This window comes from Manacus candei, unplaced genomic scaffold, assembly GCF_025592945.1.
Source record: "Manacus candei isolate 608988 ecotype Guabito, Panama unplaced genomic scaffold, ASM2559294v1 h1tg000048l, whole genome shotgun sequence".
Classification (NCBI taxonomy): Eukaryota; Metazoa; Chordata; class Aves; order Passeriformes; family Pipridae; genus Manacus; species Manacus candei.
In genome coordinates, this window is record NW_026138096.1 from 7,429,333 (window position 1) to 7,452,939 (window position 23,607).

Consider the following 23,607-nt stretch of genomic DNA (forward strand, 5'->3'; position numbering starts at 1 on the left):
ACTGTCTTCCTCCAGGAAGTGTGAAATTTTATTTCTTTACCACCTGCCAAGCAGGGGACTCAAGGAACTGATTATATCTAATAATGGCAAGGTGAGACAAACTGTTGCACGCTGTGGGTCCAGTATGAACTATGTCAAAATTGAGACTCTTGTTTTTCCAGCCACTTGGCAATTCAGGATACTTCCTGACAATAGCTCTATCTGTTGGTACCCTGCTGAGTTCTGAAGAACACAGGAAATAAGCAGGGATATTTTGTGTATTCCTGAAATTAATCAAAATAATTCCTCATGGACTGAATTATACAAAAAGATAATCTGTCTGTTTGAAAAAGATAAGGTCAAGTATAAGTTTGCACAAATGTTTGGTGGTAGGCTGACTAAATATATATACACCTGCCCGTACCCGTTTTATACAACTTTGTTTCAAATACATTCTTTTACTCAAATAGATTAAAGATTCATCCTTGGCAAAATAGTCTTTTAGGTTGCTTCCCCTAAATGTATGTTATAGCAGGCTTGGAATTCAGTTAAGCTGCCTATTTAGATAGCAGGATCAAAGGCCAGTTAATCACGCTCGAGATAAACAGACCTTTGAGAGGCAAAAAACACATCTGTAGCTAAATGCATTTTAAACAGATATGAATATTTGTCCTGCTATATTAATTTTATGAAAATATTATCAACAAGCTCTTGAAAGAGTCATTATTAATCAAGACATGTCACCTGGATGTTTGTTAGGTGATTAGGGAATAATTAAATAATCATGCTTATCCAGATGGATTTCTACCGATGAGACAGAAAGAGCTTTAGCTCTCCTCCCATCCCCTTTAGCAGACATACAGTTACAAGATGCAGCCACAGGGTTACACAACTCCTTCTCTCCTAGGTAGAAATCTCTTAGTTTTGTTCTTTGTCTAAATAATGAACTGTACAAGTTTAGGAGAGCTCCATCTTTGTCTAAACATTTTTTTTAGGTAGTCCAGGCTATTTCATGCACTTCTATTCAGGTGTTTCTATTCGACATATTGTCTCTTGGATTTGTTTCTCCACTTTTTATGAGCTTAATGTCAAGTCTAAAATGAGTTCAAATTAATTAATTTCACTTCATCTGTTGCAAAATGGCAATATCTTTGGTTTTTTTGGAGTTGCAGTGAAGAAGAGACATTCCATGCCATTGAGCACATATAGGATGGTGAAACTGTTTTGCAGTATTAATACAAATTAGAGAGACATGGCTGCTCTTCACTGTGCAGTATTTATAGTTTCTTCTAGCATCCTGCCTTTGAAGAGCGTAGTTTTCCTGTGGCAGCCCCCTTAAATAAGTGTAACTGAGTATCTCTGCTGAGGTCTCTGTTTAGAAATGTATGACCATGTTGTGATCTTTCAGCTCTGAGGTTTGGCTGTGTAACTCAGCCAGTATTGATTCACTGTAAATCTGGAGGTCCCGAACTCAGAGCTGCCTGCTAGGAGGTTTACTAAGGATTAATTTAACTTTTCTTTCATTGTCATTGGATTTGCTGGTTTTGTAATCCTGTTACAATTTTTAGTTAGTTTCAAGGCTTCTACTTATTTTATTTTGTGAAATAGATTCTGAAAAAGCAGTTTTGCAATATGTGTATCATTTTAATACTGATCAATATCTAAAATGTCTCTCATTTGTGTCTCGCATCTTCTTTTATTCAGAGTGTTACTGATAAAAAGTGCAGAGTCAATAATTTCTTTCCTACATGAAGTTCAGAGAGAGACCCAATTTCAGTCTGAATGGGAAGGCGTGCTCCTTCAAATGAAGTGACATTCAGGGGCAGGTGCTCTGCACACATCTAATTGTGCAGATACTACTCATTATGAATCTGGTGTTTAATAACAACTTGTTTGGTAGAATAGTTTGAGTGAGGCTGTACCACTTGCAGCTCCTGCAGGTGTATCACTGCAGATTTCTTAGGATTGTTTTTGAGAATTTTTTTAAACCTATGATGTACTCCAGTATAAACTTGAATTCCTGTGAGAATTAATGTGTTCTCTTGGGGTAGGAAAAGGTGCTGGCAAGGTGACAGCAGTTATTAAGAAAGGGAAAAGCATTCAGAAAAGAAGCTTTAGGAAAAAGTAAGGCAGGATCTCTGACACTGCTGGTTAGTGCTTTGTGATTGGTAAGAGTGTGCCTGGTCTTACACAGCAGTAGAAGACCAGAAAAACCTTTTTGGTCATAATATTGTTGCAGGTGACAGTGTCATAAACTTCCTTTCATAGACTGATAGGGTCTCAGAAGAAGTTTTAACCTACATAATGCTGTTGCAGAGATGTTGAATAACCCATTTCTCTTCCGTCTAGAAAAACACCTCTTACTTTCTACCTGACATTTATTCCTACAGTTTATACACCCAAATTATTCTTGCCAATGTTGCCCATTAGCTTTATTCACTCTCTTTACCCCCCAGTGTGCGCTTTGTAGAAATACCTTAGGAAGGCTGTCAACAGTGTTCTCAACCCTCATTCTTTCAGGAGACAAGACAGGCTTTGTTAGGGTATTTGTCATCAAAATACCTTAATAAACTAGTGTTAGGAGCAGCTAGTTATGACTACATGGAATTCCATGTATGTTGGTCTCCATTTCTTCTTGGCAAGGAAAACGAGCCTCAGTGGCTGTTTTCACTAAACTGCTTTAGTTCCCAAGGTCAGCTTTGCTGGATGGCTCTGAGATCTCTGCACCAGAGCAGAGTCTCAGGAATACTTGTATTCAGAAATGCAACTAAATTGTGGAACAGCCGTGAAACCGAACTAGCAGAATTATGAATAAAAAGCAAAGTGTTGACTAGACAGACTACCTGTATTTTAATAAAATGAATGCCAGGGATGTCTCTGGTTGCTGGCAGTCAAAATCTGGGGTGGTTAATTTGCCCCAGTCATGGTTGTGGCTCTGGACCAAACAATTCCTGAAGTTGTGTTTGTTTTTCCACAGTCAAACCGCACTGTTTCCTGTTGTTCCGTGATCAATTATTATATCTTTTCTCTGTTTCTAATTCTTAATCCCCTACTTTATACAAAAATTCTACTCTGTAATAATTCTTATTTGCAAATGAAATAGGTTACAGAAAGCAGTAATATTTATTATTCTTTAGACTATGTGAAAGAGCTTATTTGCTAGTGATGTTCAACCTGGAAAAGAGGATTTGAGGAGTCCTCATTGTGTCCTTCCAGTATGTGATGGGAGCTTATAAAAAAGAGGGAGAGCAACTTTTTGCACGGACAGATAGTGATGGAACAAGAGGGAATGGTTTTAAACTACAAGAGGGGAGATTAAGATTAAATGTTAGGAAGAGGTTCTTTACTCAAGGGGTGGTGAGGCCCTGGCACAGGTTGCCCAGAGAAGTTGTGGATGCCCCATCCCTGGAAGTGTTCAAGGCCAGGTTGGATGGGGCTCTGAGCAACGTGGTTAAGTGGAAGATGTCCCTGTCCATGATGAGGGGTTGGAACAAGGTGGACTTTAGGGTCCCTTCCAAACCAAACCATTCTGTGATTCTATGAAAATAACTGTGAAAATAACTATGAAAATGCTGAAATTTGGTAAAAAGGTAGGATGTTCAGTTTGCCTCCTCAGAATCAGAGTTTGAAAACATTTTAAGCTCCAAGTTCAACACTCATGGGTGTTGGTGTGGAATATTTTAACAGTGTTAGTTTTGCAGCAAAGCAATTTCTATCTGTTTTGGAAGCTCACTTGCTGTGGTTGATATTAATGAAATTTAACACTTGTCTTACTTTGCACTCTGACAGACTGTCTGTATGGCAGCTTATGGAAATTTCACCTTGTAGTTTACAGTTTCTTGGAGAAGGGCAGCTGTGACATTAGTTTAGACTGGCAGATAATAAGGCAGAGGGAATAAAGTCTTCAGGAAGCATAATGGCTTTTGTCTTTAGAAGAGCTAAACAGTAGCTTTAAATAAACTAGGTAATTAACTAGAAGTTTAACCAGACAGCTTAATTTTATGTCACATTGGTGGTGTATTATCATTGCCATTAAATGCTTTCTTAGCCTTCTAGAATAAATGAAAAATAAAGTTTTAGAATTGCCACCACCACAATTAACATGGAAGCTAGTGAGAAAGCAAGCTCTGAGGAGGCTGGACAGTCCTCAGTTTTTCCATGATAACCTTTGGCTTTGCTAATTTCATGGAGAAGCTTTCTTGTGCATGAAACTCTGTCTCCAAATAGTCTTCTCCTTCTAGAGTGACTTTGATAAAATACACACTCCAGAGCTCAGTAAAACGTTTCCTTTTATTTAATTTAACTCAACTTCAACTTTAGTGTCGAGATAAATCTTGAAGAAATGGAAAATGCCAAGGCAATTCATTCTTCACTTTATGTTTGCCTTTAATTCAGTGTTGATCATAGACATAATGCAAACTTAAGCTGCAAGAGTGAAGATTGAAAGAGATGGGATATGAAGTATCTCACCTCCCTCTATAGAACCCATTTGTTCAAGACCCTTATATATAGCATGACTGATTTCTTCCTTTTTTGATTGCCGTTCCAAGATATTTCAGTGTTTGTTTCTTGGGTTTTTTTCTGAACTGTGTGGGTGCAGTTTGATGTAGTATGACACCTCCTCTCTTTTTCCCCTACTTCCTTTTCCTGAGCAAACAATATTATAGCTCCTTGTTTTGTTCCATGTAATGTCTGAGATGACATTACTTCATCTTTGGATTATATATTGAGAACTCTGTTCTTTCTGTTTCACTTTTCTGATATTTGTCTAAAGACTGCTCTGAAGGCCTGTCTGTTTCTTTATGAGACTTCTAACAGGTCCAAGATGTGTAATTGTTTGATACCCTGCTGTACCTGCCTGTATCATCTCCCAAAATGGCTTCTGTTCCTTCTTAACTATTTGAAGCCTCTTCAAGAAAAGTGTGAAAAGTGTATGTGATAAGTGAAGAAAGAACTCTAAGGCCATTGATTTGCATTCAATCCCTGACATTCTTGTGTTATGGAAATGGCCTCTGACAAATTTTATGCCATCCCAATTTGCATGGGCCCCTTAATCCATTTACATTTACTTGATCTTCCAGTGATGGGATCACTGTTGATACTCACACCTGAAGATGGGATTTAGTTACCTGACTTTTTCTCTTCTGTACTTGTAGACCCAAATATCCTAAAGTAAGAATGCCCTCTAGTTGATAAATTCCTTCAGCAATCACATGACTCAGAAATAAATATCACTTGTCCATGGAATTCATTATGTAAGAGAGAGTATGGATGTGAGAAGAAAGCCCTTTTTGTTGTTTGTTCCTACAGGAGTGAGGGAGAGAAAAGGTGAAGGTTGCAGGGTAGGATGTGCTTTTTCAAGCACCCTTATCAATGTCAGGGACTTTCTGTTCCAGCTGACAGATGTCCAGAATTGTGCACGTTTCAAGAAAAATCTGTAAGTGACCTTTTTTGTCAAGAGCACTGAAAATTGAGTGCTATCTAATTTGTCTCTTTAATACCCGATATCTATGGCAGCAACATGCAAGGTAAATATCTTAATAAAGATAATGGATCACTTTACTCCCAAATTAATCTTTCCACAAATTGTTACTGATGATAGATATAATTTATGACATGACCTTGTTGCAATTTCTTTATCTGGTTCCCTGCTACTTCAAAATGTAACAGTAGAAGACTTCTGGCCCTCAGAGCAAACTGCAAAGACATGTCTTTATCTTCTGTAAAATACATGAAAACTAGATATCATGCTCTTTAAGAGGGGCTTGAGGACTAATGAAATAAATCTTCATGCAATGAGCTGTGGAGGCTATCAGACCAAAATAAATTATTTTATGATTACCTGCTTGAAGAAGTTTTAAACTCTTAAAGAGCTTCTGGATTCTTGCAAAAGTGTTTTATAGGGGTTGTAAAGCTTTTTCTGGTGCTGAACACATATAAAATAAATAAAACCACAGTTTGGAAGGGTGGCATACAAAAAAGGAAAAGTGTCAATGATTAAAAAATGTATCAGAGCTGGCTGTAGTCTGTGAAGGATGACATCAAGCAGAGAGTGCTGTAGTCTTTCATTCAGATAAGTTGAACACAACTAAAAGCTTTTATAAAAACCTCTAAACTAAATAAAACATAAAGTTAAACTCCTGAATGGGAGTTACCCTCTGTTTATAAGTACATGATCCCTATATTTACATGAGAGATCCATGCCAGAGGTTCTTCAACATGAGCAGTGGACACTGGAAGGCAGCTCTGCCTCTCTCAGTGCCAGGGTGGGAACAAATATATATTGGATGGGGACCCTTTGTATTGCCCTTTAGATAATGTATCCTATTGCCATAATGTGTTGAGTCATTTATTGCTGCATATACTTGGGTGAGGAGTTTCTTCGTGTTATTCTGTGACCTTGTATCTCACTTATGCAAACCAGGTCATGACAAAAATGCAAATGCAAGCATTTGACATAACATCTGAATCAGACATGATAAGTGTTTAGAAGTGACATAGATAGAACAATGAAATAAAAGACTAATATATACGTGGGTTCCATCAGAAAGGTTTCTCTTCCTGTTAGCTGTTGACCTGCTGTTTTGCTTCTGACAAGACGTTAGTCTGCATTTTTGTCTTTGTGGATATCATTGAATCATAGAATTCTGGAATAGTTTGGGTTGGAAGGGACCTTAAAGACTATCTAGTTCCAACCCCTCCCTATGGGCAGGGACACCTTCACTAGACCAGGTTTTTCAGAGCTCCATCCAGCCTGGCCTTGAACACCTACAGGAATGAGGAGTCCACAGCTTCTCTGGGCAACAGAGAAGTTTCTTTCCTAATTTCTGAAAAGCATCTTAACTGTATTTCCATTCTTCTGGGCAGACTGGACAAATTTCATTTTTCATCCTGCTGTCTCTATGCTCATATAAGGAAGACAATCTCCCTACTTTTTGTTTTGAACATAGTCGTGTAAATGCCTCATAGTTATACAAGGCACGTACATAGGGTTGTGTGTGTAGTTTTCACTGGACATTCTGTGTTAAACCCTACAGGTTACATCTCTGTATGATAAAAACATTCAGATGGGCTCATTAGATGTATCTTAAGTCTGGCTTTGATCCACATGAGACAAAAGTAGCGATCTATTCTGATATGACAGTGTCTTCAGGGAAACTGTTTCCCAACCTCTTCCTTCTCTGTATTTTGTAACAGAGATTAGCCATGCAAAAGTAATTCCAAGCTCACTTCTGCATATTACCTTACAACTGTCTGAGACAGCCTATGCCTGAGCCTTGTCAGCATTTTCCATGAGCCATGGAATAGCAGCTTTAAAAAAAATTGTTTATTCTTGCCTGTTGCATTAGCAGTGAATGGACTAGGTTATGTGTGACCAGTCTTTTCCATAATTTTAGGATACTCACATACATTGTGGTAGATATTCTGCTTGCCCTAGGTATAATAAGGCCTGTGAAACAAGTGAGCTTTCAGAATTGACCTCCTACGTGATCCACCCAATGGTGATGCTGCTGTAAAACAGAGCTCTTCTGAAGCTGGCAGTTGTCACTAATAACATAAATTTTCTGTACCTGTTTCATATGCCAACACAAAGTTCCAGGCACAAACTTAGAAAATATAAACCCTCATCTGCTATTAAACAGCAACAGGTGATTGAAAATGAGAGATTTATATAGTTCACGGATGAAAATAAAAAAAGCTGTAAAAGCAGTCAGATGAACGAATGTGTATTCACCCATACATTCACTCATTTATTGGACACTAATGACCACATATAAAATGAATTTAATGGCACTCCATCTCGTTTCCCACATCAACAACTCACAGCTAGGACTTGGATTAATTGGCAGATGCAAGAGAGCAGCCAAGAGTTTGTGGCTATTATGACTGAGCTTAGCTTGGCTGGAATGTAATGCAGATCAAGGCAATGCATGTCTGCCAGATATTGTGTTTGAGAAGTTTGTTCTGCCTTTTCCTGTGCATAAACAGTCGACTTCCGTCACCATACAGCGTTTCTCAGAAATTCTGGAATGTCTTATCGCATTCTTTTAAGACTTATTTCCTCCTATTTCTACCTGTTCTCAAAGTTTTATTTTGGCATTGCTCAAACTTTATACCCTGTGGCTTCTTTGATTTTTTTTTTATTTTTATTTTTTTTTAATGTGTTCATATACTTTATGATGTGTGAGCTCGTTTCCATAACCTAAAATTTGTTTTAATATTTTTAAAATATTCAGTACAGGTAAAAATAAATCCATTGAGATCTCTACTCTGTATTAAATGTGTTATTCCACTTTATACTTAAGCTTTTATAAAATTACAAATATGATTGCTAATTTTTTTTCTTGGGCATAAAGAAACTTGTTATTCATGTGTTTTAAAGACTTAATGCAGTACAAACTCTTTGAGATGTCCATTAGACCCTATTAATATATGAAAACATACAGTGACTTTTGGAGAAATTATGAAAATATTCAAGATATTTGCTTTGAAAAAGTAATAAATTATGCCTCTTTTTGTTTCATATCTGCACTTAGTTTCTTAGTAATAATTTGATTATATCCTTCTATACTGTTTGCTGGAAAATTTTTCTCCATCTTTTTCACTCTCCGAATAAGACAGCTATTCCCTTTTAGGCATACAGCCCAGTGCTTAGTAGAACCACCTTTTAAAAGACTTGGTACATTTTTACTCTCACAATGTTTATTAGATTTTCTGCAATTTGTGGCTTTAAGTTGTTTTTCTGTCCTCACAGACCTTTCCAGATTGTTTAGCTCTGCTAATTCTTTCCCAGGATAATGAGATCTGCTCCCCTGAACGTGTCTTCTAGCACTGAAATCTGCTCTTTTTTCTACCTAGTAGATGTCTATCAAATAAAGTACTCTGAAGCAAAGTACTTGCAGAGCAGTGCTAAACAAAGCAAGGTAAAGGACAAACAAGTCAGAGATGTGGAAATAACCTGAGACAAGTAGGCAGGCAAGGACAGAAATGTAGGAGGTGAAGTACTGCACATTTGGAGATTTGAAGATGGTGAAAATATTGATTATGGTCTTGAACTTTTCCCAGCATATGTGGGAACGAGTAATGAGAACGATGTCATATAATGGAAAAATACACTTCATGCTAGGACTGGTAACTGTATATTTATTTCTTGCAGGGCTTCAGAAATTGTGCTATTTCCACAACAAAATCTGAAGCAAATTCTTTTTACGCTTGAGCTTTTTTCCTGCAACAGTTTCTATAACATTGCAATAACATTCTTCCTCTTTCTCCAGGTGCCCACACAGTGCTGTGTGAGCTGGAGTCACTGCCTCAGTGCCACTGCCCAGCATCTGAGACTGCTTTATGCCCATTCACCTTCCTTTTCCAGATTCAAATTTATTAAAAAAAAGTACATCTCCATTAAAGATCTATTTTACATCCTACCTTAATTCAGCACTGAGTATTTTCATGCATTGGATGGCTTGCTTAAAAATTTCTTATACAAATAAGCAGGTAGCAATATCTTCTTTTCAACATTATGGTGTTCCATGAATCCAAAGACAAAAGAAAAGTTTTATCTTTAAATAGGTTCTCACAGTACCCATTTAAAACAAATTATTTGTAACAAACATAAATTAGTTTGTTGAGGAAACAGGATGAAGCAGAAAGCCCACTGGGGATTTCTAACATGGCTGCTGCAATTCTGAGAAATTATACACCTGCCCTTTAATTTTGTTTTTCAAAGGAATAAATATCCTTTAACTCAAACTGCAGGAATGCTGCTCTGTATTACAGAAGGAATCAAACATTTGAGTAGAAACCAATCATTGTCAATACAAGCAGAAAAAAAGCATTTATTAGGAAAAAGAATGAATAGTTTTGATTAATGACTTCTGTTTGCTCAAGCAGTTTTGATTTATATAGCAATTTCCTACTTTATTATTATGTGTTCTTGCATGTGGTACATGAATTTGCAAATACTCAGTTTGATAGATGTGATGCCTCTCTGCCCAGTGCTCACATTTCCCACTGACACACTAGGAGGTGTTGACTGACCATTTTGGTTTTAACATTATATTAAAAGAAATATTTGACACAAAGCTCTGAAATTTTCATTTCTTCCCAGTGTTTCATGATAAACCACAGACCAGGAAATGCAAAGTGACTGTTGGGTTGCCATGAGTACATGATGCATGTACATCTGCACTGATAATTGTGTTAGGCAAGGTTTTATTGTTATTGCTGACACTGCCAATCATGATTATAGCAATGAGACTATTTCTGTTTTTCCCAGTCAACCCTTTCAAGCTGAAGTTTGGATAATGCATAATCATCCTCAAAATCCTGGCAGCAGTTCTCATTGTGCACATAGTTGAGTTCTAGTGTCATCTTTCACTGTTAAAATTTCTCTAGTACCACCAGTCCCTCCCAGCAAGTCTCACCTTGTGTCTCCCTCAGTACTGTGATCTGAGAATTTTGTTTCTCTACATAAACTTGTTTCTCTACATGACTTCTTACCCACTGTGTTCTTCCTGTTGTAGCCCTTCTTTTTCAGAGAAGTGAGCAGCTGACATATTCAGTGCCTCTCAGTTGTCTCTAGCCTCTGACTTCAGTAAATCTGCAAGTAAATTCTGTTCCTGTTTTCCTATTTCTTGCCTTTTCCAGGCAAATCAAATTATGCAGTACTAGGAAAGCAGTATTACATTTTGCATGGTTTCCCTGGTTTCAGCATTCTTCAGTCTTGGTTCTGCATCTCAGAAAGGTCCTTAGGTAAGATTAGCTCTCTTACCAGATTCTTTTTTCTCTCCTGGTTCTGGATAAATGCTTTCTCAAGTGTCTATATAGTTTTCTGCCAGGTTCTTTAATTCCTGAAGTCTTTCTGCTGGAGATTGTTTCAGGAAATCCTTAATGATGTCTAGTTTCCTAATTCTGCACTCCAATTGCCACTTTGTCCTCTTACTCAGGTACAATTGGGAATCTCAACCTACTTTGTTCAGAAGATCCATGAACTTTTGACCTGGCATAACTAAGAAAATAAATTATAAGAATCTCAAACTAGCAGAATGATTGACTTGAGTGGGAATAATCTTCATTACATATGGAAAACACTGTATTAAATTATCCAATTCCTCGTGTTTCTCAGCTAAACTGAGCAGTGAAAAGTCCATTTTACCTTTGAGCAATTAGTAGCATTCAAAGGAGCAATGTGAACTTCTACAAAACTGAAGACTATTTGCCTGATGAAGGTTTGAAACTATGTTCAATTTTATTTTTCTTCTTCAAAAAAATCTGTACTGCCCTAAGGACTTTCTTAAATCTGATTGCACTCAAAACCTGCCTGTTTAACATTCGGAATGCCTGATTATACCAGCACTAAGCACAGACTAAAATCAGTATATGGGCCAAGTAAGCAAAAATTGGTGACTTTGCTGATTTTCTAGGTGTTTGAGTATCATAATAATGGTGAAAGACTCTCCTTCAAGAAGATACACAAGAATACACCTACATTTTCTCAAAGCACTTTAGCCAAAACTTTCACAACAAAGCATCTGTCATGGCAAAAACCCTTCATAACAAACCACAGCAAACTTTGCTTTTAAAAATGCAGCCAAATTGTAATGAACAGACTCATGAGGAAACTTATTCCCAAAGGGTACAAGTGTCATCAGATATCTCTGATAACAATTTATCTCCCATGTTCCAAATAATGTTTCTGTAGGTATTTGTTTTCAGAGTGTGAGTAGATGATCGAGATTTCCCTCAGTACACTTCCCTTTAAACCAAGTGATCAATATTCTTCAGTGCTTTCAGTTGTCAGTAATGTCAGCATCCTTTCTGAAGCTGCATTTGGATAAGGTGGCACACACTTGATTGCAGAGTCACAGCTTTTTATTTTTCACATTGCTAAATCCATTAGCCCTTTATAGGACTGTTTGCATCAGTGAATGGGAACTGGGCAGGATGATACTTTGCTGGGAGTGATGTAACTACACTCTCTGATTCAGAAACAGTCAGTGCTGCTGTTCTGTGAAGCCCTGCTATTGTGGAGCTCTGTAAGGCATATGGAGAGATTCAGTGCATGCTTCTGTCAGTCATTTCTTGATAAGAGGTTGGATATTCCTGTTAGTGAAGCCCTGATAATAGCCTTTTTAAAACCAGCTTTAGGTCAGACTTATGCTTTGAGTCTCTAGACTCTCACATCTTAAAGAAATGCTGTTGCTGGAAATATCTAATTTTTCTTATGGGTCAATATTAAATTCTCCTCAGTCTAAAGAACTAATAATATAGTAGTAGGATTTTTGCTAGCCAAAAATTTGATTGAAAAGGAAAGGAGAAGATTAAGATTAAATTAAATATTTTCATTTACTATGGACTGTCACCACTAAAATTTGTAAAGAAGTTGTGCATTCCTGGCTGACAACAAAAGCCTTTAAGTGCTTCTGTTCACATCTTACAATTTTGTAGTTATTAAATGATTATTGACTCTAAATACATTTTCTGCGTGGATAACAAATTACTTTTAATTGAAAATGTGTGATTTTTGTCTGTTTGTTTAGGAAAGGTATTCCAAGTGAACAAGTGAAACATGCTGATAGAGAGCAAGCAAAGCGTATCGTTTACTCAGTGGTTTATGGAGCAGGTAGGCATTTTATAGCAAAAAAACCCCAGCTGCAGTAAGTTTATACATAATTTATATAAGTGGACTGAATTGCTAAAGGTAAGTAAAAGTTTGTCAGGGTATTACATTTTTATTTTTATCAAGGATTATTAAATTATCTACCCAGTAGCAAAATTATCAAATGACCATATACAAAGATTATCTGATTTTGTATTTATTTGCTGCTGATGTAACTGAAGCATTTGCTTTATCTAAAATGAGTTTAATTTTGAGTGTACTTTGCATTCTCTCAGTATATAGGTAGAGATGATAATAACTGCAATGAAATTAAAAGAATTCCAATATTGTCTCAAAGCACATTTATAGAATCACAGAATGACAGCAATTGGAAGGGACCTCTGGAGGTCATCAGATCCAGCCCTCATGTCCAAGCAGGGACACCTTGAGCTGGTTGTCCAGGATTGTGTCCAGATGGCTTTTCAATGTCTTCAACGCTGGAGAAAGGCCTCCCTGGACAACCTATGCCAGTGCTTGGTTATCCTCACAGTGTGAAAGTGTTTCCCTACTTTGAGTCTTAATGTTTACTGCTATTTCTTTACCATCCAGAAAACTTGCCAAAACCACTGTTCCCCATCCTGCCTCAGTCCAGCCCAGGTCCCAGTTAAGTCACGATGTTCGACATCCTTTCCAAACTGCCTCCCATTTCTTAAATTTTGCCCAACTCTCCTAATGCTTCACACGTGGTTAGAATTACCTTTTCTGGGGAGACAGATGTTTGTATATCATCAGCCTACAAGCTGTTGTGAATTGGATTTAGTGAACAGCTGACTAAACTTTATGTAGGTCTTTTGGAGAAATCCAAAAGCTTTACAGAAGATGAGTACTTGAAAAACTCATTTAGTAAATGAGAGTCCTGGGCTGCAGGCTATATGTAACTTGTAAACACTTAATACTGCATCTTGGGTTCCTGAGGTGCTTTCTAAACCATCTTTTGCACTGAGTCACCAATAGTCCTTGAACCAAAGGCAGAATTGGCCAGGGCATTCAATTTATTGTTTATGGCATTCAGCTGGGAAGGGAAGAAAAACACTTCAAATTCAGCTCTCCAGAATATCTCTTTTGTGTATAGGGGTGTGTGTGGGTTATATACACACATATAAGAGTAAATATATATATATATGCACACACCTGCATTTTTACATTAAGCTGTATTTAATTTTAAACATCTGTGTTTAAAATCTGCATTAAAAAAAGCCCAACACTTGTTCCCTGCAATGTAAGTTCGGACTCCCATTTCCAGCTTGAATGGTTTCATCACAGGGTTATTTTACAAAATGCAAGCAATAGCACTCCTGCCCCTTGTTCCATGCACATGCTGCACATTTCCTGTCCCCTTCACTGTGGGTGGAACAGCAGATACCAGATGTAATCAGACTGAATCACCACCAGTTGAATGCCCTGTAGTTCTGTATATAGTCAGAAATGCCTCAGTTACTGGGGCTAGAGCCTCTTTCAGTGAAGCCTTTGTCTTTCTACTCATGCTACAGAGAACTTCCATGATTATATTTAAGCACAGTATTGGCACTCCCTCACTTGCTCTGAAACAGCCACTGAACATTTTGATGCAGCAGGCTCTTGATTTAAGTATCTCCTTTACTCACTTGCTTTTGTCCCTCTCTCTCAAACGAGGACAGTTGAAGCACCTCAAAGATAATAAGATGTTTCCAGTTCATTAGCTGTGTGATCCGTTCCTAATTAAGACATGAAATGATATCATTAAACTACTTAGATGGAAACTGGGCTGACAAAAAGTAATTGTTAGATACCTGAAACTGATGGACTGAATTCCATTCACAGTTTGTCTCCCTTCAAAAGATGGCTCACTTTTCATTAAGAAGACATTTTGATACAACAGAAGAGTGTGAATAATACTTCTTTTAGGATTAAAAACTACATAAACATTCCCCGAGGAGCTTGCCTCTATTATGCTTGCAGGAGTTAATGAAAACTTGTCATGTAGTAAATAGTGTGGTTTTTTTCTTTTTGTTTTCTTAGCTTTAGGTTATCCTTGGTTTATGTTTTCAAGGTCTTTTTTATAATTCTGGAGGATAATAAAGAAAGAAGGTTTGTTATTAGGAAAAGGTTCTTCCCCCAGAGGGTGGGTGGGTGGGTGTGGGAACAGGCTCCCCAGAACAGTGGTCACAGCACCAAGCCTGGCCAAGTTCAAGAATTGTTTGGATTATACTCTCAGGCACATGATACAATTCTTGGAGTGTCCTGTGCTGGGCCAGGAATTGGTCTTGATGATCCTTGTGGGTCCCTTCCAACTCAGGATATTCTATGATTCTATGAATACTTTTGCTTGATTTGGAGCAGTTCAATTCACCTGCTTCTGCCTCAGTCATCTTGTTAAACTAAAACATGGAGAACTTAAACATCTGTAAAATAAGGAATTAATTCAATTCAATGCCCTAAATTGACACAGAGGAATGTCGAAGTGTTTAAATGAAAACTAATGCTATTTTCAATTTTGAAAGATGGTATTACAGAATGGAGAACACTGAATCACAGGCTGCTACTAATAATTCCCCTGGCATAGATAACTCAAGGAGAGTGCTCAGGGAAGCTTTAGTCCACTCCTGGGCTTTACTTGGCATAGCCTATGCTCCTGTGTTGTGGAACATGATCTGACACAATTATGTGGCTGTGCCTTCACCTCTCTTTGCTTCCCAGGAACTGTATTTCCCTGGGACCTTTCAGACGTCCTTGCTAATTTTGTGCCTTAATTTTCCTAGTATTTTATGCAATACTTTGTTCTCTATATTAATAGTTCTTTAAATGGATAACATGGACAAACTTAGATGTTACAGTTCTCTAAGGAAACTACAGAAGTCTTCTAGCTGTTAGCAATATATGCTTTAGCAGATAAATTTGTCATTTGCTGACCCAGGAAGAAAACCCAAATTAGTTAGATGTCAAAAAAAAAAAAAGTACAGACCTATAATAGCTCAGCAAGTGTCATCCTGGATGTCTTGTGAATGTCTTCCTCTAGTCCCTTGTCCAGACTGGTGTTCCTGCAGCTCAGTGCAGATCCTGGCATGACTGAGAACAAAATGCTACAGAATTATTCTGAAATGCACATCAGACTGACAGTGATGGCATTTAGGTGGCTGAAATCCTCTCTCTTTTAAAAGTGCTAGATAATTTTTCTTGACAGTATTACCGTGACAAGGACTATTCTGTGCCTTTCATGCCTTGAGACGTCGCCTCTCAGCTTATGTTCTTTGCAGACACAGGGCTGGTTCTGTGTTGCTGTGCAGCTGACACAAATATATCTGTCTTTCAAACTTCATATGACTAATGTTGATGTATGTTTTATTTTTGCTGGAACTGTTTGGTTTATAAATGTGTTTCAACTGTAGCTCTTAGTTTATATTTTCACACTCTGAAAAACTGTCTTCGGGTTTTTTCCACATTTTTATAAGTGCTTTTAGGTCCAACGTAATATATCTTGTGTACCTATATTCTGTCCAAAAGCTATTATTCCTTTCTCTCTCTGTTGAAACACTTTTTTCTGATTTTTTTTTCTTTTTTTCTACCCTTTTATCTCAAAACTTGGACACAGATTTTTACAGACATTGAGAAGCCTGTTTGAAATCCATGGGACTCAGTCTCCTAATGGCCTTTCTAAATTCAGGCTATTTGATCTGATTGCTTCAGCAGTTAAGTTTTTGTGATTTTGACACCAACTCTAAAGCTTCTAGCTAAACTCAACCTCACACATCTCAATCCCTTTTTAGATCTTCATTAATATTTGTGTTTGTTTAAAATTGATTTCATGTCTTTTTCTGCTCTTCAAAGTTTTCAGATTTCTACTCTGAATTAATAAAATGATACTTAAAGCTTCACAGAGTTATTCTGTGAACAAAAGATTTCAACCACATTATAGGTATAAATTTTAACTAGGAATTTCTTAATTACATAATTCTGGTATACTTCTTATTAATTATATACTTAGTCCAGTAACTTCAGTAAAACATTCAAGCTGAGAGTTAAACATTTATTTTGTTGAAATGTGACTGTAGTATATCAGATCCATCCTCTTTCACAGAGAGAGCTAAGTAAAGTTAATTCCAGTAATTGTGCATGTAACAGTGCTATTGTATATAGTGGATTTCTGTTCTGCTTTATTGCATAATAAAGATAATTTCTCTACCACCAGGTAAAGAACGTCTTGCTGACTGCTTGGGAATTACTCCTCTTCAAGCCAGTCAATTTATAGAAAGTTTTATGCAAAAATACAAGAAAGTGCATGAATTTACAAAGAAAACCATTGAGCAATGCCGAAATAAAGGTAATCCAAAGTCTGTGACCACATTTAATGTACTGATCAGCACTGACACTGATGAAGACAAACATTCAGCTCAACCCAAATTCTGATAGTTATAATACAATAAAAAAGATGGAAGATCATTTCCTGGTGAATCAGGTTTGGGGTTTTGTTTCTTTTTTTAACCCTAAAAGGAGCTGCTTAAGCCTGTCTGCCTTTTCTCAGAAAGATGCTAACAGAGTAAGACATCTGTTCTCAGAGTGAACCCTACTTCATGTCAGGTTACACTGCGTCATTTTGACATATGATGTACTCCAACACAAAGAAGCCCAGGGAATCTTTTACTTAAGAAATAGGCTACATGGCTGCTGGACTGTGGAAGCTCAGCCAATTACACAGCCAATTTTTTAAAACTTATTTTTTATTTGCGTCAGTCAGAATTTATGTGCTTGAAGTTCAGGTGGTAGCTGTGATGACAGATGTGAGCAGAGTGCTTCTTGGAGCCAGCAGCTGCAAACTCTTCTTGCATCAAATTTGTTGTTAGTCTACATATTCATTTATATTTAGTGAATCCTAGGAGTGCAGTAATTTGAGGAGAGAAAACATAGCTGCTTGAAATATTGTCTTTTAAAAGCTAATTAGCAGAACTGTCAAAATTGAGTTCTTTTGTTTCTTAATAGGGCACGGAGTACTAAGGCATTTTGTAGAAATAAATAGTAAATTTACAATATAATGTTACCCATCATTGTATGTCATGATAGAAACATGTAATTGATTTCTAGTCATGAAAATGGGTAGTATTCCTTTTTTGTACTTTGTAGGGCCTAAAAATCTGCTGGTAGCATGAGCTGTCATTGTGTCATGCAGTTGCATTCCTTCATTCATTAATGTTAGTCAAGAAAAGTGAAGCTATTTTCAGCTAGAATTGAGCCCAACATAATGTACCTAGTAAAATATTACACAGTATTACACGTTTATTATATATTTATGATCTATTTAAAATAGCAGCATTCTTTTCTTAAAAATGAATGCATTTCAATAAACAAACTTCTGTGGTAAAAAATCTGATTTATAAGTTCAGTAGACAAGAATGTCATGACTAATGTTCTAATGTCAAGGCACACTTTTTTAATTACTTCTTACTCCTCCTTGCACTGCTGTCTACCAACCATTTTTTTAACCATTAATGGTAGAAGAGTAATCTATTTAGGTTGTACAACCTCTAAAAATCTGCAGCAGATCAGCATTATTTAATATTTTTCTTGTTAATCCACCTCAGATTCTAGCTTTCCAACAAAAACATTCCAACCTAATGAGGTCATATTAAGGTAATTTTTCTTTATCTGCAGTTCAAAGGTGAGCAGCATCCACCCTACTAATATTATTTAGGTGTTATGAATGTCTGATATTCCATATAGATATGATAAGCTTATAAATAATTATTTTTGATGAAGATATTTGTTATTGCATTTATTACTATATTGCTGTTGGTTTTTAATGAAATTGTTGACATATTAAAAAGACTACTTTAAGACCTCATTCAGATATGTATTTGCAGATTAATCATTGACCCCAGACACATCCTCTGCCACTGTTACATGAATGATGGTATTTGTCTGGGGATGCTGATCAGTTATGAGTACTGCAAGGGCAATTCTGTTGTGGAGTCACACCTCATGGGAATAGGGAGATTACAGCAAATCTATTTTTACCTGAGAATATAATATTTCAACAGTTCCTCCTTTAAATACTGTTCTTTGTGGAAAATCTTAGTTAAACTGGAAGGACTGATTTGCCAAAGAACATCCTAACCCCCAGATAATTCAGTTCCTTGCTCCAAAACTGGTACTTTTGGTATCAGCATATACTAATTCACAGAAAGCAGTATTAATTCAACAGAACCATCTTCTTCCTCTTCACATAAGCCTGAGTATGTGTTGTTCATGGTAAGGTTATAACTTTTTCTTTGGAGAGGTCTCCTTACCACTTGTGCTTGCATGGCTTGGTTGCCACAGAGGAAATGAAGCCGTGGCAGACTGAACTTCCATATAATGACAATTCATGGGTAATCAAGGGGATCAGAACTATAACAGAATATTTTTTTAAAGAGTTATTTTCAACATGGATGATCTTTTAATTTTTCTTAAAATAAGAAGTTTAGTTTTGAAGATAAGCTAAGTTTTTGTATGTGTTCTTTTGACAAGAGCATCCTCACGTCTCTTTTCCCTCTCGACTCTTCTCTCTTGCCCTCCCAAGTAGTTTTTTTAGCACAGTACATCATTAGTCCTAATGTAAAACTTTAACTGTGCTTTCATATGTTTCTTTTAAACTAAAACCCCCACCACACTAAAGTTAAGATAGTTTGGCTGTGAAAGAAACACAGAAATGCCACATAAAGAAAATTGAAAAAAAAAAGACATAATTTGTGTTTTTTTTCCCCAAAACTATTTTATATTTTTGGAATATATTCATTACTGATTTAATTACTTTACAAATTGATTTTTCTTTACTATTCCCAAGTAAACTACTCATTGCATGGAAAGCTCTAATTATGGCTGCTAATAGATAGCTAATTCTGCTAGGTATTTATAGTTTCATCTCCCACAGAGAGAGTTCGGTGGTTTATCAGTAGACATTCCTAATGAAAATACAACTTTAATGAACAGAAGTTTTCCTTGTATAACATGTACCAATAATCTGAGTGAAATAATTATTAAATCCAAAATACAATAAGCATTTAAAGTTTAAATAAGGTCTGTTTTCAGAGTACAAAATATTAAATTGACTCGGACAGCACATAATTACAAATATCTATATTATCTTCAAAGAGAATATTTGAAATTTAATCACTCTGAGAATACTAATTTCTATTTAAATCCTACCAGGTTATGTGGTTTCCATAATGGGACGCAAAAGACCCCTGGCCAACATCAATGCCCAGGATTACAAACTGCGCACTCAAGCAGAGAGGCAGGCTGTCAATTTTGTTGTTCAAGGTAAAGAACTGCCCCCCCTACCTTCCTGCTTATCTACCTGTCTCTTCATCTCTGCTTGACTTTACTGGGCAACAATTCTGGTAATCTCAGAAGAATAAACATTTAGTAGTCTGCTGGAGGAAGTGTGAGGTTTTACTATGAAAGAGAAGTTAAAATGATGTAATCTTACTATCTTGGAAATTGCTAGTAAACAACAACAACAATAATAACAACAACAGTATAAATGTTTTGATACATTGGAGTGCTCTGTGGTGGTTAAATAATACATACTGTGTATAGGGAGAATATCTGGAATTCAGTTCTTCTGATGCTCTGTTATATTTAAACATTTTCCTTTCTAGTTTTCATAGTTTGTTATTCCAGAAGGGTTTCTGTAATTATGCTGCTTACAGATTCTAGCTTTTATTTTGCCAGATAGCTTTAGTTTAAGAAATATAAAACATTACAAGAGTCATGTGTTGTTAGCATTTGTTTTGAAACCCAACTCATTCGTTGTAAGAAACATTCAAACTTAATTCTGTGAAGGGCAAGAAAAAAGATATTTTTTCAGAGAAAAACATTGCCAATTTACCATATAGATTGAAAATGTAGAAATCAGCAGTAAGTGCTTACATGCTAGTTAATCTGATGCATTAATATACTCTGTGTAAATCACTTGGTGTTCAGTTGTGTACAGAGTTTAGCTACCCAAGGGAAAAAAACAACCTGAGCTGCCAGTCCCAGACTGAGATGCTTCCTAACAAGCTATCCCTTGGAAGAATTACATTTTAATTGAGTGATGCTGACAGGGTTTTCCTTAAGTTATATTGGAAGTGTACAATTTACAGGCAAGTGAAAAGTGCTTTCTAGACATGGTGATGGAGTGCTCCTTATAAAGTGATTTGGATTTTCCTTTTGAAAGGATTGTGTGCTGGTTTTTTTTTTCTCTCTCCAAATATTATTCATTTTAATGTTTAATCTTTAAAATGACATAAGTATTTATATCATGTTTGACACTCCTTATAATTTGTAACTGACTTTAAGTACTGTCTCTGCAAGGACACCTACAGATCTAGAATTCTAATATATACCCTTCTGCTTGAGTAATAGTTGTGCTTGAGTGACAGTGCCTTTCTGTAGGAGGCCCCCACTTGTAGAATTTTAAAATATCCTTGTAAGATCTGCAGGAAAGGTTTATGGGCATCCCTGTCCAGCCTTCTCCAGAGCCTCGTGCTCAGTTTAGCTGGCTCCCATCCAGCTGGATGGAGCCTCTTCAGGTGAAGGCTCGATGCTTGAGCCAACACAGCGAGTCCTGCTGAGCTTACAGTGCACCATTAATAAGGAAACACGGCCCTCTGAGCAGCACTTGCTCTGTCCATCTGTCCCAAGAGCTGGAGCTGAGGCAAAGCTATCACAGGACTGTCTACCAAACACTCATTCCTAAGTACCTACAATAATATTGTCATAGTTCATCGTTGGACAAATCTGATGAAAAATAATGTAGTTGTTACTCAAAACATTTGATATTATAAGGTGCGATAAAACAAGGATGAAAAACTCTAAAATATTTGGTATTCCCAAATTTTATAAAAAATTTCATTCTAGACTACAATGATTTTTTAATTTCAGGATTTCAGCCATGAGATAATACTTTAGGAATGTAAAAACTTAACAAATTATATTAAAACCTTTTATCATAGTTAGTGAACTAAACTGCATTTAATTTATGTGTTCTATAGCTGTACCTAATAGTCTGATTAATTTAAGTAGTTTGCATTTTGGTTATGGTAGCAGCAACTGGTAGCAGAAGACTTCTTCTGATGCATGACAATATTGAGAGGAATGTAGAGTTTCAGCTTTTACTTCCTGCAACTGGGTTTCTCACACTTCTTTCATTTTTTCTCTTTTTGGATATTTCCCAGTTCAGTAGTTTTCACCAATGTACAGCATATATTCTTCAGTTATAATTCAGCTCTACCTATCCACATAGAGCAAACCATTCATTTTATCTTTTATTATTTATTTATAGTTGTGACAAAATCAACCAGAAGGATATATAATTATTTTCTTTTTAAAAATTTAAAATAACTTATCTCTAAAGATCATATCTCAGAAAAAATTATTTTGAGAATTCTTTTATATTTTATTACTTTACATTTTTTCATTAAGAATATATATAGAACATATGTGTTGTGATGGAGTAAATGCTCGATTACATAGTTTTATTCTTGTGATCACTAAGTTACCTGACCTTTGCTGAAACATCCTTTCCTACCTTTTATACCAATGTGTCCCTTTTTGTGATGTATTGAATCAATTTGACACATCATTTGACCAGGAAAACAAGACAAGTATTTGAGGCTAAACTCGCAGTCAGGCATTGCCATCTCTCAGCCATAGGTCTGCACTTGATACAGTCAATGACCAAAACAGTCTCAGCATGGGATTCAGAGGAGACAGTTTGTCACAGAAAACTGTGGAGGAAGAAGAGCTGTTAAGTCTGAGTCCTCGTTCTCTTAGACATTCTCCCTTAGCCAGAAGGGCCAACCCAAGGGAAGTGCTCATGGCACCAAACCTGACAGAGTTCAAGAAGTGTCTGGATGGTGCTCTTGGACATATGGTTCAGATTTAGTGTCCTGCAAGGAGCAGGGAGTTGGACTTGATGATCCTTATAGGTCCCTTCTGACTGGGGGTATCCTATGATTCTATGAGTATCTCCCAGCACAGTACCCTTACGATTTGCCTACCTGGCTGTTCCTTATCCCTACTCTGAAAGCTGAACCATTTGGAAGAAAGAATTCAAAATTTGTTGAGTTACAGAGTGCGAGAAGGGCAACGTCTGTGGTCTTGGACATATAGGATGTCTGATGGGACGAAGAAGATTATGGCTTCCAATCCTTACCTAAAGGATTGTTTCTGTATTTTATCTGATAAATCTTTTATGTCAAATGTATGGTTCAGAACAGAACCTTTCACCAAACTGCAGACCTGGAGAATCATTCTGCCTCTTGATCACCAGAAATGGGTTGTCTGTTATGTACCATGACACTGTTTTATGCACCACTGCTCTTAACACTGTGATGTAATGAATATATGAATATACACATGGAAATATGGAAAAGTACAAAATTAAGGTTCCAAATTGAAATGCACTGAAACAATGTTCTGACCTTTTGTGACAATAAATTTTAATTGATTTATAGATAAATTTTAATTCAAACTTCAATAATTTCAGACTTTTTTTTATAAAAAGGAATTTTTCAACCTATAGCTATGACTGACAAATTCACCTTTAATTTACAAATAATTTCATATTGTTATTTTCTAGTTTTAATTAACATGTAATTATTTTGTTTGTTATTTATTAATTTCATAGTCTGTTTCACATATTACATTAATTGAATCTGCTAGTTTTGAAAATTCTTATGATTCAGAATCTTCAGATGTTTTTCATTCCTATGCCATAGTTCCAAGAAGAACGTTTTCCTTTTGCATGCTTTAAATTAAAAGCAGATCACTTTCTTTCGTAGGCTCTGCAGCTGATCTTTGTAAAATGGCTATGGTGAAGATTTTTACCTCTGTTGTCATTTCTCCCACTTTAACAGCCAGGTTAGTAATGAATGACTGCAAAACTGTTTGTTCTTAAAACAAAATTGGTTGAAATGAATATATTTCTGGCATTTTAAGCAGCTGTAGAAATGTCATGTATGCCTCTGAATCTT

The 23,607-nt window shown here is 36.4% G+C and overlaps 1 protein-coding gene across 1 annotated transcript in view; it reads left to right on the forward strand.

Annotated features, from left to right (window-relative positions):
• POLN (DNA polymerase nu) overlaps window positions 1-23,607 on the forward strand; it is a 93,789-nt gene that overhangs the window by 48,643 nt on the left and 21,539 nt on the right. Inside the window, exons 18-21 of the mRNA XM_051798567.1 lie at window positions 12,519-12,601; window positions 16,803-16,934; window positions 19,796-19,906; window positions 23,416-23,494. Coding sequence (XP_051654527.1) covers window positions 12,519-12,601; window positions 16,803-16,934; window positions 19,796-19,906; window positions 23,416-23,494 — 405 coding nt within the window. The remainder of the gene's footprint in view (window positions 1-12,518; window positions 12,602-16,802; window positions 16,935-19,795; window positions 19,907-23,415; window positions 23,495-23,607) is intronic.